The 13,736-nt window shown below is 62.9% G+C and overlaps 1 protein-coding gene across 1 annotated transcript in view; it reads right to left on the bottom strand.

Moving 5' to 3' along the window:
- The window catches only part of HS3ST6 (heparan sulfate-glucosamine 3-sulfotransferase 6), a 46,920-nt gene extending 46,170 nt beyond the window's left edge, over positions 1-750 (bottom strand). Inside the window, exon 1 of the mRNA XM_026095136.2 lies at positions 266-750. Coding sequence (XP_025950921.2) covers positions 266-591 — 326 coding nt within the window. The 5' untranslated portion in view covers positions 592-750. The remainder of the gene's footprint in view (positions 1-265) is intronic.
- Positions 751-13,736: the final 12,986 nt, after the last annotated feature.

The raw sequence follows: 13,736 nt of genomic DNA, 5'->3' as shown, positions 1-13,736 counted from the left end.
GCGGCTCCGGCTCCAGCTGCAACAAGCGGCTGCAATCGGCTCCTCCGAGAAAACCCCCCCCCGGACCCGGCGCCCTGCCCGCGCCGCTCGCACGGCCGCTGCCGTCCTTTTTTTCGTGCTGTTTCTGCCGCGCTCGCCCGTGGCCCCCCAGCCCGGGGGAGCAGCTCCCCGCGGAGCGGAGCGGGACTGGGGAGGGGGGGGTCCGGCCGCCGGCGGGGCAGAGCCGCCCAGCAGCAGCCCGAGCCCCGCGGCCGCCCGCGCTTACCGGTACCAGCGCAGCCCCTTCTCGTAGCACCTGTCGAAGAAGTGGGGCTCGGCGCCCAGGGCTCGCACCTCGGGGTGCGCCCGCAGGAACTCCAGCAGCGCCCGCGTCCCGCCCTTCTTCACGCCCACGATGATGGCCTGCGGGAAGCGGCGGCTCCCGGCCGCCCCGGCCGCCGCCCCGGCGCCGTCGGGCAGCGCGGCGGGCGGCCGCGGCTCGCAGGGCCCCGTGAGGCAGTAGAAGAAGTAGGTGAAGAAGAGGATCATGGTGAGGAGCAGCGAGGCGCGGCGGCCCCCGACGGGTCCCAGCAGCCGCCCGCTACATCCCATCGGCGGCCGCTCGCGGCAGCCCCCGCCGCCGCCCCCGCCGCCCCGCCGGACCGCGCATCCCGCCCGCCCGCCGCCGCCACCGAGCGCTGCCCCGGCCCGGCGCGGCCCCTCCGCGCGCACCCGGCCCGGCCCGGCCGCCGCCCGCCCCCTCGCGCCGCCCCCCCGCCCGCCGCCGCCGGGGTTGGGGCGGGGGGGGGGGGGGGGGGGAACGCGTGCCGCGCGCGTGGGGCGGGTCGCGGCGCCTCCCGGGGGGCGCGGACACGCGTGGGGCGGCGGGGGCGGAGCGCGTTTTCGCATCCGATTTTTTTTGCCGTTAATTGACGGGGCGCTGAGCACTGTCCCATGTCGCGACAAAGGCGGCGTTTCCGCAGCCGGGTCTGGGGACGACGGGCTGCGAATAAACGGTAATATCGCGGCGATATCCAGACGCCGCACGATTAGCGCTCGGCGGCAGCGCTGATCCGGCCGCGCGGGCTCCTGCGGGAAGGTGGAAACGCAGCCAGGTGCGAGGGAAAAATAATCCTGCGCTTCCGCCTCATTCCCTGCAAAACGAGTCAAAGAGCAGCGATTTCCACGTTGCACCTTAAAGCACGGCTGTGAAGCGCAGCGTGGGGTGGGACGGGCTGGGGACCCCCCCGGCCCCGGCTGCCACCAGGCTCCTGCGTCGCAGCACGTCCAGGCTTCGCCCTGCTGCGCGCCCCAGAAGGCTGATGCTCTTTTCCAGTCTTGCGCTGAAGTCTTCCTTCTTTTGTAACTGAAATCACCGCTCTCTTAATTAACCTATTCATATAATTAGCTCTTTTTTTAATTAGATCTCCTGAGTCTTGCAGAAGACGGAGAGCATCCCGGGGAGAGGAGGATTTGTGGCCTGCAACGGGGGGGAGCGCGGAGCTGGGCAACCAAAGCCACCCGGGGCCGCAGCTCTGACCCCGGCGGGCAGGGACCCTCTGGGGAGCACGAGCCGCCGGGGCCCGTGGGGCTGAGGGGGACGTCTGCGGAGAGGCAACGTGCTGCTGCTGGCGCACGGGGAGCTCGGACGGGAAGGAGGCCGGGTTATCGCCTTGTTTCGGCAGCGCGAGGGCCCGAGGCACCGCGCAGGCTCTGGTGGGGCCACGGGCAGCCGGGACCACGTGGCCGCGCCGGGCTGGAGCAGCTCCCCGAGCAGGGCCGTGGGGCGGCAGTGTCACCGCCGGCTGCACTGCTGGGCGGTGACGGGGCGGCCCGGCTGCACGGGGGCACGGCTGCGAGGCTGCACCGCTGCACGGGGGCACGGCTGCGAGGCCGCACACACAACGTGGCCGCGCCGCTGCACGGCAGCACGGCTGCACTGTGGCCTGGCAGCCTGCGTGCACGGCTGCACAGCTGCACGGCTGCACAGCTGCACGGCTGCACAGCTGCACAGTTGCATGGCAGCACAACTGCATGGCAGCACAGCTGCATGGCTGCACAGCTGCACAGTTGCATGGCAGCACAACTGCATGGCTGCACAGCTGCACAGTTGCATGGCAGCACAGCTGTATGGCAGCACAACAGCACGGCTGCATGGCTGCACAGCTGCATGGCGGCACAGCTGCACAGCGGCACAGCTGCCCAGCGGCACGGTAGCCCGGTTGCCCGACGGCGGGCCGCGCAGCTGCGCGAGGAGGGGGCTTTGTGCCCTCTCGTGGCTGTGCTGGGGCTGCCGCTCCCGTCTCCCACGGCGGCTTTTCAACAAGAGGAAATAAACGGTTGAGTGGGACCCGCGGAACTTTCCCATTTACAACGCGACGGTTCCCCAGGGAAAAATGGGAAGGAAAGATTGCGATGAGGAAGTGAATCTGTTATCGGGAGCAGTGTGATAAATAAGAAGGCATCCAAAACCCGCAGCGCGGCACTTGCCAGCTCTTGCTCAGTTTACGTGAGCGATTAGCAGCAGGAGCTGTTTCACTCCGGGCTAGGGACAGTGGGAAGTTTTCCAGCTCAATGTTTGGGTTGGGGGGCAAGGGATGTCACGCTGGAAAATGCCAATTTGTCAAAATGGGAGCGTTTGGCAAGAAACCAGCCGTTCTGATGAGCTTCTGGCACAACTCAGCCAGGGCGGTTTCGCAGGGCAGGGACGCGCAGCACGCTCGCCGTCCGCACCCGCACGGCCCCCGGCCTCGCCGGGCCCCCCGGGCTCGGGGCTGCCCCAGCGCCGGCTCCTTCGGCACAGCGCGGTGCCCCGGGAGCAGCCCCCGAGCGCCCGCCGTCCCCTGCCCTCCGCAGCGGTTCGGGAGGAGCTGCCGCGGGCGCCTCCGGCAGTTCCCGAGGTTTGTTATTACAGCAAAAGAAAGGGAACGGCTCGGGGCAGCAGCGGGGATGGAGGATGCTTTGGAAACACGGGAGATCATTTAGCAGGTCCCCTCCGCGGCAGAGCTTGCCAAGCCGATAAAGGCAAGTAAACCTATTAGTGAGCGCACAGCTTGATCCGCTGCCACCGCTTCTCCGCAGCCAATTATCCCGGGCCGGCGCAGCCCCGTTACCAGGGCCCTTTCCCCAATTCGGCGGCGGGTTTTGCCGATACAGCCCAGCTCCGCGGGTCCAAAGAGCGCCGTGAAGAGCATTGCCAGCCTTTTGCTGGGAAACCCAGCCAGCTTTGAGCTTTACCCACTGGATAGTGGGGAAAAAGCCACCCAACCTCAAAGCAACGATGCGGGGGGTTACACGGCTCCTCGCTGCTGGAAGAGGCAGGTTTTAGCAGAGGGAGAAGCTCTGATTGCCGCCGTCAGGCTAAAGGACCCCCGGGCATGGGCCAGGCCTCGAGCCGCTGGCACACGGCTGCCGCTGGCCCGTAGCACAGCCCCCGTCGTGAAAACGCGCGACAGCAGCTCGAGATGGAAAGCGAAGCCGTGCATTCTCCATCTGAAGCTGGGGGAGGGATTTCAGGCAGGGGAATGCAATTCCCAGCCTGGAGCAGAGCCAGCAGCACCAGGGCGAGATGTTTCTTAATACGGTTCTGCAAAACTTGAAGAGAGAAAATTGCCCGTAGCTATAGCAATACCAGCGTGCAGGAGACAGTGCTGCTGCGGCAGGAGGTGAGACATTTTTCCGGACGAAAAAACCCCACAAACTTCGACAAGCGCGCGGATCGCGGTGCCGGCAATCGCCGGCACAGGTTTGTGCTGGTGCCCAGCCGTCTCCTTCCCGCGGGACGGCGGGAAGCGTGCAGGGATGCTGCAAGGACGGCGCGCCGTCCTTGCAGCATCCCTGCACGCTTCCCGCCGTCCCGCGGGAAGGGGATGGCTGGACCGCACTGCAAGGCGACGTGTCTCGGGGCAGCGGACGGCCGGCACAAAGCAAAAGTGCTTTTTGTTGCTGTTTTATTTGCTTTTACGCAACGTGCTGCTCACGCAGCCGTTGCTGGAAGTGAAGGATTTCCCTATCCGAGGCGGATGGGACAACAGCCCGGAGCAGCCCGCGGTGCCGTGCTGGGGCAGCGTTCCGCGCGGGACGGCTTCGAGCCGGGAAAGTCACCTCTCAGCATCCCTGCTGGGTTGCCGGAGCTGCAATTCCCAGCAGAGCCGCGATTCCCAGCAGAGCCACCGCCTCGGCGTTTAGGGCTCTTTGCAAACTCCATAACTCAGTGCAGCCATAATTGCATGTTCATCACCGATGTCATTTAGCACTAACGACATGCGGAATAGAGGCCTCGCTGGGGTGCTTGGAAGCATCCCGGTAGGACTCGAGCAGCCGGTCGGCATGCACGGGTGTGGATATCCAGCCGGCGAGGCACCGGATGGACTGGTGCATCTGCAGGTCTGAACCAGCGGTACCACCCGCGGCGGCACTGGCGGGTCCGGCTTGGCTCCCGGCACGTGCGGCTCTTCCCAGGCATGCCGGATGCATGGATGCTGGGAGCCCCGGCGAGCCCGGCACAGCTGGGATGCAGCCGCCGGCCGGGGCCGAGCCCTGTGCGGTGCTGGGGCCGAGGGGCTGTGTCCAACCCTGGGGCCGCTATTTCACTCCGCTTGGATTTTTAAACAATTAAAAAGACGATAAATAAATACGAACCCCAAACCATTCGGGGGTGGGGGGCTGTTTGTCTTTAAAAAAGAGCCCCAGGCGCAGCCGGCCGCGTTGAGGAGCCCGCGAGGCGCTGGCTGGAGCCCGGCGCGGGGGGGGCAGCCCAGGTTGGCTCCAATTCAGCGGAGGAGGAAGAGCGGGGAGGAAGGCGCGGGGGCCGAAACCGCAGCGCCTGGCACAGAGCCGAGCAATAACGCAGCGCGAAGCTGCACTTTAAAGCAACCGTCTCCAACGCACAGAGGAGGAGGGGGCAGTTCAAAGGGCTCCTGCGGCCGGGGGGGGGGGGGGGGGCAGGCAGCTCCCAGCACCGCTGGGTGAGGGGTTTGTTTGGTCTTTGGAAGCAGAAAAAAATGCGGAGTTAAAGGGGGAGGAAAAAGTAACCACCAGATTAAACCTCAGCCCCGGCTGGCTTCGCCCCAGCCCACGAGAAACCTGGCTCCTCCGCCCTGGGCGGCAGACTCCAGAGCTTTGTTAGGAAAAACCCGATTCCAGCGTTTCCGCCGGCGAGCCGGCTGCCGAGCGGCAGGGCCGGGCAGGTCGCAGCACCGCTCGGCACCGCTTTGGGTCAGAATCTTGATTTTCGGGTGCCTCCATTTAGGGGATGGACCGGGACGTGCCCCATTTCCCGAGGAGCCGCGCCAGCGGGGCCAAAGCCCTGCCCAAGGGTCCCGCCGTCTGCTTCCACTGCCCGGTCCGGCCTTAACTGCGCAAAACCCCCACCACAGCAAAATATTTCACCATTAAGAACAATTAATGAACATATAACGAGTTGGGTAATGAACATAATTAGCTAATTCTCTCATTCCCCCAAATGCTCACGTGCATCGTGCGCTCCTGAGCTGCAGCTGCGGAAGTTAGAGCCAGTCCTGCGACATCCCCGGGCGGCTTCGCTGCGGCCCCACGGCCAGCGCGGTGCTGGGTGCCGGGGGCTGAGCCGGCGGCGGTGCAGGGCTCCTCTCCCCCCGACTTCCCAGCCGGCCCGGAGACATTCCAGAGCGGTGAAATCAAACCCAAAATGCCGCCACGCTCGTGCTGCCAGCGAGGAGACGGAGCTGTTTCCAAAGCGCCTCGGACACGGTGACATGCCGGAGCCACAGCCGCCCGGGCGAGCCCGCACGCCAGGGCCCCGCGCTGCACGGCACCGGTGCGGGAGACCCAGCCGAGACCCGGGACGGAGGCGCTGGGCGGGAACAGACCCCCAGGCCCTAAATCCCAGCGCTGTGCTGGGATCCCCGGGAGCATCACAACCACGGGAACAGGGATCCCACCGAGGCCCCGGGGCCGTTTCTGACCTCAGCTCTGCAGGACACCCATACCATCTGCGTGGGTGTCACTGTCCCCGCGGGGCTGCATCCAGGGGACGTTCATCACGGCCACCGCAGGCCGGGCTCCCTGCGGGACAGGTCCCATCCGAGCACGGGGCTGCTCCATGCGGGGCATTAGCGGGCACCCGCTTCCAGCCCAGTTCCCCGCAGCTGAGCTCAAGCTCTGATGGCCTTATCACTTGCACCTGGAGCCCTGCAGCCACCCAGGCTGCTCTGCTGGGTCCTTTCCCGACCGGTGCTGGTGCTCACCGCACCCCACCCACCTCACCTGTGTGTCACCTAACCGGGCTGGGCGCACGGGGCCGTACCGACACCACCGCGAAACCAGCCCTGCGCGACGCCCGCTGCACCTGCGCCCGGTGCCCTCGGAGGGGACGTGCAGCCTGGCCCCGTCCCCGCCTCGGTGATGCCCCCATGCCAGGAGGGAGCCGCTGCACCTCCTCCGGATCAGCCGGCACCGGGACAGCTCGGCTCTTCCGCCAGCTCCAAGCGCGGCCGAGGCGGGTCGCAGCCCGGCCCAGGTGCAGCCTGGGTTCGCGGCCAAGCTGCTCCGGTTCTGCCGACCGACTTTACACAAAGCAACAATTATCCTCCGTTTTCATCCATTAACATGTTCAACAACATTGAGCTTGTTTTTTTTTAAAAAAAAAAAAAAAAGAAAAACACGTTGCACCAGAAATATTTCGGCTGCTGAAGTCTGCACACAGGTGTCAGGGCCTGAGAAAAGCTGCGTGAAGGAGGTGCCTCGCGGCCCAGTTCCCGCAGGAGCCCTGCAGAAAGCTCCCGACTCCAGGGATCAGGGTCTGGGAACGGGCTGAGCGCCTCTGGGCCCTGGGTGCCGCGAGGCCGCGGTGAGGGGCAGCACCACTCCCAGGGCTCATGGCTCCCACGGGACACTGGCTTTGCCCGGAGCGCGGGGTGCTCCCAGCGAGCGTGCAACGTGGGAGAAAGCAGCAGGAAGAGCCTGGGCTTCGCGTCTCCCCACAACCCATCTGGCCTTAATTTCTTTTGGGGGTTTCGCTCCAAATTCTTCGCATTCCCAGGCAAACGCTCTGCAGTCCCGGGCTGGGCTCGCGCACCCGGCTCACCGCGTCCAGCTGCCCCGCTCGGCAGACGCCGTGTGCCCGGAGCCCAGCAGTGCCGCGAGGATGCCGGGAGCAGGCGGGAGCAGGCGTCGGCATGTTACGGCAGAGCATCACCCCCCCGAGCTTCGCACGGGCACCCAGTGCTCGGCCCCCGCGGGAGCCCAGGCTTCCCCACCACCCCAAAAGCCGTCCGGGACCCCCAAAAGCCAGCCCTCGCCCCCGGCGCACTGTGCTGCCACGCTCTTTGCCGGCGGGCTGGCGTCGGCGGGCAGGGGACGGGCGCTGCCGGGACCCCCAGCTCCCCGCCGCCGTGGCTTTGCTGCAAACACACCAATGACTCAAACGAAGCCGGCCGCTTTTGAGCAGGTCATTAATTACAGCGAGCTTGAAAGAGCCGGGCAGAGCCGCAGCCGGCCCCAGCGGACCGGCCCCGTCGCCAGCCCCGCCGCCCCGGAGCGGTCGGCAGAGATAAGGCGCTTTTTGGCGCAGCAACAGAAGAGGCCGTCTCCCCCGCCGTGCCGCCGCCGGGACGCGCGTCTGGCTCGGGCCAGGCCTGGGTGCGGGGGACGGCGACAGCATCTAGCAGCCCTGGCCCTCAGCAAGTGCCCTGGGACAAAGGGACGCCTGGGATTAGCCCCAGGGATGTCCTGCATTAGCCCCAGGAGCACCCAGATTAGCCCCGGGGGCACCTGGGATTAGCCCCAGGGACGCCCAGATTAGCCCCAGGGACGCCCAGGATTAGCCCCAGGCGTGTTCTGGATTAGCCCCAGGGACACCCAGGATTAGCCCCAGGGACACCCAGGATTAGCCTCAGGGATGCCCGTATTAGCCCCAGGGGCATCTGAGATTAGCCCCAGGGATGACCAGGATTATCCCCAGGGTTGCCCAGATTAGCCCCAGGGATGCCTGGATTATCCCCAAGGATGCCCGGATTAGCCCCAGGGATGCCCGGATTAGCCCCCCAAGAGCTGCCAGCCCCCACACATTTCGCTTTTGCGTTTTGCCTGCCCCGCGCCCGACGCACCGCTAGCAGCGGCTGCCGCTCCGCCGAGCCCGACGCCTGCAGCTCTGCCGCGGGCAGGCGGCAGGGGAGGAGGACACTGTCCCGCACTGCCTGTCGAGAGCCAGCAGCAAACGGGCCGTTTTAATTAAGCACAATCTCAAAAGCGAGGCTGCAATGTCAGGAGCGGTGATGGGAAACACTCCGCTTGGCGCAGCGCGCGGGGAGCTGCATTTTGCGGGCTGCGTTAGCCGAGGGCTGCTCCGGAAGCGGCTCCCACGCCGGCACGGCCCCGGCCCCGCACGGGCATGCACCTCGGCATCCCCGTGGTCCCTGCACCCACGCGTGATCCTTGGCATCCCCGCGGTCCCCCTGCGCCCACGCGGGGCCCTCAGCATCCCTGTGGCCGCGGCATCCCCACGGTCCCGGCTGCCCCGTGCCGGCTGCCCGGCAGGACTTGGCTCTGCAAAACCTCCCCTGCGCGTTTCGGAGCCCCAACGCTTCGCCCTCCCGAGCCAGCAGCTCGGATTAATCTGCGATTAACCAGTTTAAGCTCTTCCTTTGAATTTTATTCCTGTGAGATTTTAGAGAGCAGAGAAGTTAATTTGCAGCAGAGTTGTCGTGCTGCTGGCAGGCACAACTGTGGCAATAAAATCCCATCCCCGGCTCGAGACGTCAGAGGGGAACAAAGATAGCCCGTGATGCAGAAAAGATGCTGCGTTTAAACTAATCTCCCAGGAATGTAGCACAATCGTGAAGACACATGTCGAGCGCAGCAGCTCTCCCGAGCCCATCGGCCGCTCTTTAAATAGCCTGTGCCGTTTCCTGCCTCCCGCTGCCTTTCCAGGCTTCCTTGTGCATCTGATAATGATATAATCTAACAGCAGCCTGGTCCACGGGCCGGCTGCGAGCCCTCGATGGGGCCTGCAACCCCGGCGGTGGCCGTCCCCACCGTCCCCGGAGCAGCAGCCCCGGAGAAAATGGGGGTTTTGCAGGAATTCTTGGCAGTCCTCCCACAGCTTCCCTGCTCCTGAAATTAAAGGAGAGCTGCACCAACCCCTCCATCTAAATTAAAACGAGCTCTATTTACTGTTCCTGCTAATTGAATTACACCAACTCCAAGCTGGAGGCTAAGCAGCGCCGTCCCTTGCAGTTCCTGCTCCGAATATGTTTTGCATTCAGACAACATACGCCAGCGTGTGTGTCCGCGCGTTCAGAGCGGAGGAGTTGGTTCCTGGGCTTTTTGCACCCTGCTCTGGCAAGGCTGACCTGGAAAGCTGGTTTCTCTGTGCGGTCGCTGGGGTTTTGGGGGAAACAGTGTCCGTGCAAGAGCTGGGACCCGCGGGAATGCTGCCTCTCCGCTCCGGGCTGGAAACGGCTCTGGGAGGCAGCGGCCGGCGGAGAAGCTCTGCCATCCGTCCCAGCGCCATCAAGATGCCTCTGATCCAAAAAGCTCGGGCCGGAGGCTCCAATAAGCAGCCAGGGTGGGCCAGTGCCAGCCAGCAAAACCATAACGCTGGGAACGCGCAATATTAATCACCGGTGCACGAAACCATAGGGAAAACCTGCCTTTGGAGGCAGCCTCGCTCGCGGGAGCACCCGGAGCCGCCAGCGCCGTGCTCCGACATCCACCCGCCCGGACGCTCCCGCGCGCGGCGCTCGCTTTGAAGTCCGGAGCAGACCGTAAACGTCTTTTGTGCGAGATGAAATGTGATAAGACATGAAACTAGGAGGCTAAACTGCAGTTAATCACGGTGGTTTTATAAGCAACAAATCATTGCTGCAGACGGAATCGTATTGCTTGAAAGCGGAGGGAAAGGGGAGCCCTGCGCCGGCAGCGCCCGGACACGCGGGGACAGGGACGGGGATGGGGACGGGGCCCGTCGGGAGCAGCGTGGCGACGGCCCTGGTGCCAGCGTGGGAGAAACCATCTTGCTCCATGCCAAATCTTTCCGTGTCCCACGTGAGCAGTGGCGAGCACGGCTCTCCCAGCACTGCCCCGGGGAGAGACGGCGAGTTTCCCGGCGGACTGAAGCCGCTTTGGGGCTCAGCGACCCGCCCATCCCGGGCACCCGGCGTGGGAATCGGCACGGGAACCATCCCAGCCACGTGCGCTTCACACATCAAATCCCCGGGTTATGATTAGGAGCGATGTGCACAGGCAATAAGACCCCAAAGCGAGCGTATAGGTTGCTTAACAAATACACCCTCCCTAATTGCCGTAAAAAGTCGGATCGCAGCAGCCAGCAAAAAAAGAAGAAAACATAGATTTTCCTTGGGCTAAACATTTTTCCGGCGAGCTCGGACTTGCTCTGAACGTTCCCAGTCATTATCTCCTTAATTAACGCACGCCGCAAACCAAGAACAAATTTCAACACCTCGCGGCTTGGAGGATGCGCCAGGACTGAGCAGACTGCAGGAGTGGGTCCCGATCCCTCCGCACCGGGAGCCGGGAGCGGCGGCGGGCTGGGAGGCAGCCCCGCGCGGGGAAAGGTGAGGTTGTTATCAGTGAGTGGAGTGAAATACGCCCTTAATTTTCTGCAGATGTTGGGTTTTCTCTGTCGACAGGTGTGCTCGCCGCGGGAGCCGCCGGGAGACAACTCGCCTAATTGAAGCTCTCGGTGCATCAGAGAAATCAGACGTGTGTGTTGGGTTTTTTTAATTACCATAACTTTATTTGCTGTAACTCACCCCAAAAAAAGTGCTCCAGCCCTCGCTGCATTTTGCAGCGCCTGAAGGAATTGGAACGATTCCCGCGATGGTGCTCGGTGCCCGCAGAGCCGCCGGCACGGGCCGAGCGCGGGAGCCGTCCCCAGCGCCGGCACCGAGACCTGCTGCCCGGCCCCAAACGGAGCAGGGCCCAACCGGGGAGAGCTCCCGGCATCCAGCCGGCCAGGGGGACCCACGGGCGAGGTGGCATCGGGGGGGGGGGGCTGTCGACCCGAGGGGAAAGGGATGGGGGGAAAAGGAATGGGGGAAAAGGAAGGGGGAAAAATGGATGGGGGAAAAGGAAGGGGGAAAAAGGGACGGGGAAAAGAAAGGGGAGAAAAGGGATGGGGAAAAGGAATGGGGGAAAAGGAAGGAGAGAAAGGGATGGGGAAAAAGAAGGGGGGAAAAGGACGTGGGGAAAAGGGACAGGGGAAAAAGGATGGGAGAAAAAGGGATGGGGGAAAAAGGATGGGGGAAAAAGGGACAAGAGGAAAAAGGACAGAGAGAAAAAGGACAGAGGGAAAAAGGACAGAGGGAAAAAGGATGGGGAAAAAGGGAAGGGGGAAAAGGACGGGAAAAGGGGAAGGGGAAAGAAAGGAAGGAGGGGGAAAGGAAGGAGGGGAAAAAAGAGGAAACGGAGGAAACAGAAAGAAGGGCAGTGCATGGCCCTCCCAGCCTGCAGCCGCTCCGGGCCGGGCTGGCAGGACCGATGGCAGCACCGGCAGCCGTCCTGCGGTGCAGCGGGCACCGCACTCTGCGCCCCGGCCTGGAGCGCTGTGCTGGGAACGAGCAGGGAAAATTTAAGGCAAAAAAAAGCCCAGTGCGGGCAGCAAGCTGTGCTCAGCCTGCTCGTTCCTCCCACGGCGCTCGCCTGAAGGAATAGCCATAATTAGAGCTTCCTAATGCCTCCGGGTCACTTTCTTTTTCCTTGCGTAACGTAATTTCTATAGGTCTTGTCGTCTTTATTAAGAGAATTAATCTAAATCTCCCCATGCCCTGGCCATTTCGCTTTGCACCGGAGCCATTTCGAGGCAGGTCAAAGAGGCAGGCCCACTTTATGTCATGCAAATAAAAAAAATGTAAAAATTAAAAAGGGAGGTCAGCTGGAGGCTACGGCGGAGGAAATTAATGATTTTTTAAACAAGTAGGGAAGTTTACATCAGCCTGGTAACATAATTCAGTTCCTGTCCTCGGAGCCCCTTATGTCATTAAACCCATGGCGCTGATATGGGGCCTCTTTTGCCCAACTAAGCAAAATCCTCTTATTAAGCCAGAATCGTCATTAGTGTAATAATGAAATTAGGATGGATGGCAGCAGGGAGAGGGGCAGATAAAGCCCAGCCTTGTCTCAGCGACACGGATGGACCGTCCCCATGCAGAAAGAGCAGCAGGATAAGGAAAAAGAGCATTTGGGGCAGATTTGCTCCTGTCTCGGGAGCCCGTCGGGCGCCTGCAGCGTTCCTGGGAGAGGACAAGGGGCCCGGGAGCGCCCCAGGCAGCTGGAGGTGCTCGGAGGAGCTGGAATTTGCCTGGGGGGTTGCGCTTGCCCCACCAGCACCACGAGCTGCCTGGAGTCCCCGGGTCTGCGACGTCGCTGCCTATGCTGCTGCGAGCACTGGCATGAGCGTCCGGCTCCTCAGGAAAACATCCCATCCCTTTTAAAACATCCCGAGCTTCTCAGCTCGGGGCACTTTTCTTTCCCTTTGCTGCAAGGGGAGAACCGCACGGAGGTGGCGGCGACCGAAACAGCCTCGTCTGTCCCCCTCTTCCCTCTGCCCGAGCACAGCCGTTCCCGACTGTCCTTTGCCCGGCAGAAGCGACGTCCCCTGCGGCCGGAGGGACTCTGGTTTGTCCTATAGCTGCACCAGTGGGAAAACAGGGGCTTCCCAACGCATCTGCAGCTTTTTGGGGGAAGGAAGGCTTAGGAATAGCGCTTGCACCCTCCTGCGTCTGCGTCCACACACTGCAAGGCAGCACGGAAGCATCAGGCGCCTGCGCTGGGGAAAGCTGCTCCGTCCCGCGCCGCGTCCCACGGCACCAGCGCCAGCCCTGGATGCCACCGCGCACATCCAGACGGATGCGATGGCCCCCGCGGCTGCAGCTCTCTGCGGTGCCGGACCATCGCTCCCAGGCACGGGGGAAAGCGAGTGAGCGCACCACCATCGCGGTCCAAAAGCCGGTCCCGGGGGAGGAGGCAGGCCGGAGCTGGGGAAGGCAGAGCCAGGCAAAGTCCAGCTCGATTTTCTGCTTCCATGAACCTGGCATCTGACTCCGCCGGGCTGACGAGACGTTTCTGAGGCAGAGAACATGGAAGCTGGGAACGACGGTTGTAGCTTCCAACCTCATACCCAGCTTCCCACGTGGAAACGATCATTAGACACTGCTAAAGCTCATATTCCTTCTTCCCAGTAAATCCTGCCAGCCCACAGTCTAGAAGTCACGAAGAACAAAAGCAATTAACTATGAAATGAGCTAAAACCAGCTACAATTGAGTAAAAGTGCTCATTTAAGGAAAAACCTTCCCCAAGGAATGTCTTGATCCTGGAAATGCCCAAAGCCGCTAACACATCAGCACTCCCCCTTTCACGCTGCAAAGCCTGGGATAATGGGGACGGATGCAGAATAAAACCACACAGCCTGGCCTCACGCCAACGGTTTCGGTTGCAAAGCCCAGAACAGGCTGGATGCGAGACAGATACATTTCCGGATCCCGGGCTACTACATCCATGGCTGGAGACGGAGACATCTGGGAGATGGCTCTGAGTCATCCGGCAAAATCCGCTCTCAGATTTCTGGCCAGATCTTTGGACACAGGGAAACCCATCCCGCATTTGTGCAGGCCTAGCACACGTCCCAGCCGGACTTAGCGTGTTGACTCCTACAGTCAACACCAAGAAAACCAGGGAGAGGAGGAATCCTGGCGTATATCCCCCCCCAGGACTTGCCATCAAGAAGCGCTTCTTGAGAAAGAAGTTATTCCTCTGA

Source organism: Dromaius novaehollandiae, chromosome 14 (assembly GCF_036370855.1).
Source record: "Dromaius novaehollandiae isolate bDroNov1 chromosome 14, bDroNov1.hap1, whole genome shotgun sequence".
Classification (NCBI taxonomy): domain Eukaryota; kingdom Metazoa; phylum Chordata; class Aves; order Casuariiformes; family Dromaiidae; genus Dromaius; species Dromaius novaehollandiae.
This window is presented reverse-complemented; position numbering and strand designations above follow the sequence as displayed.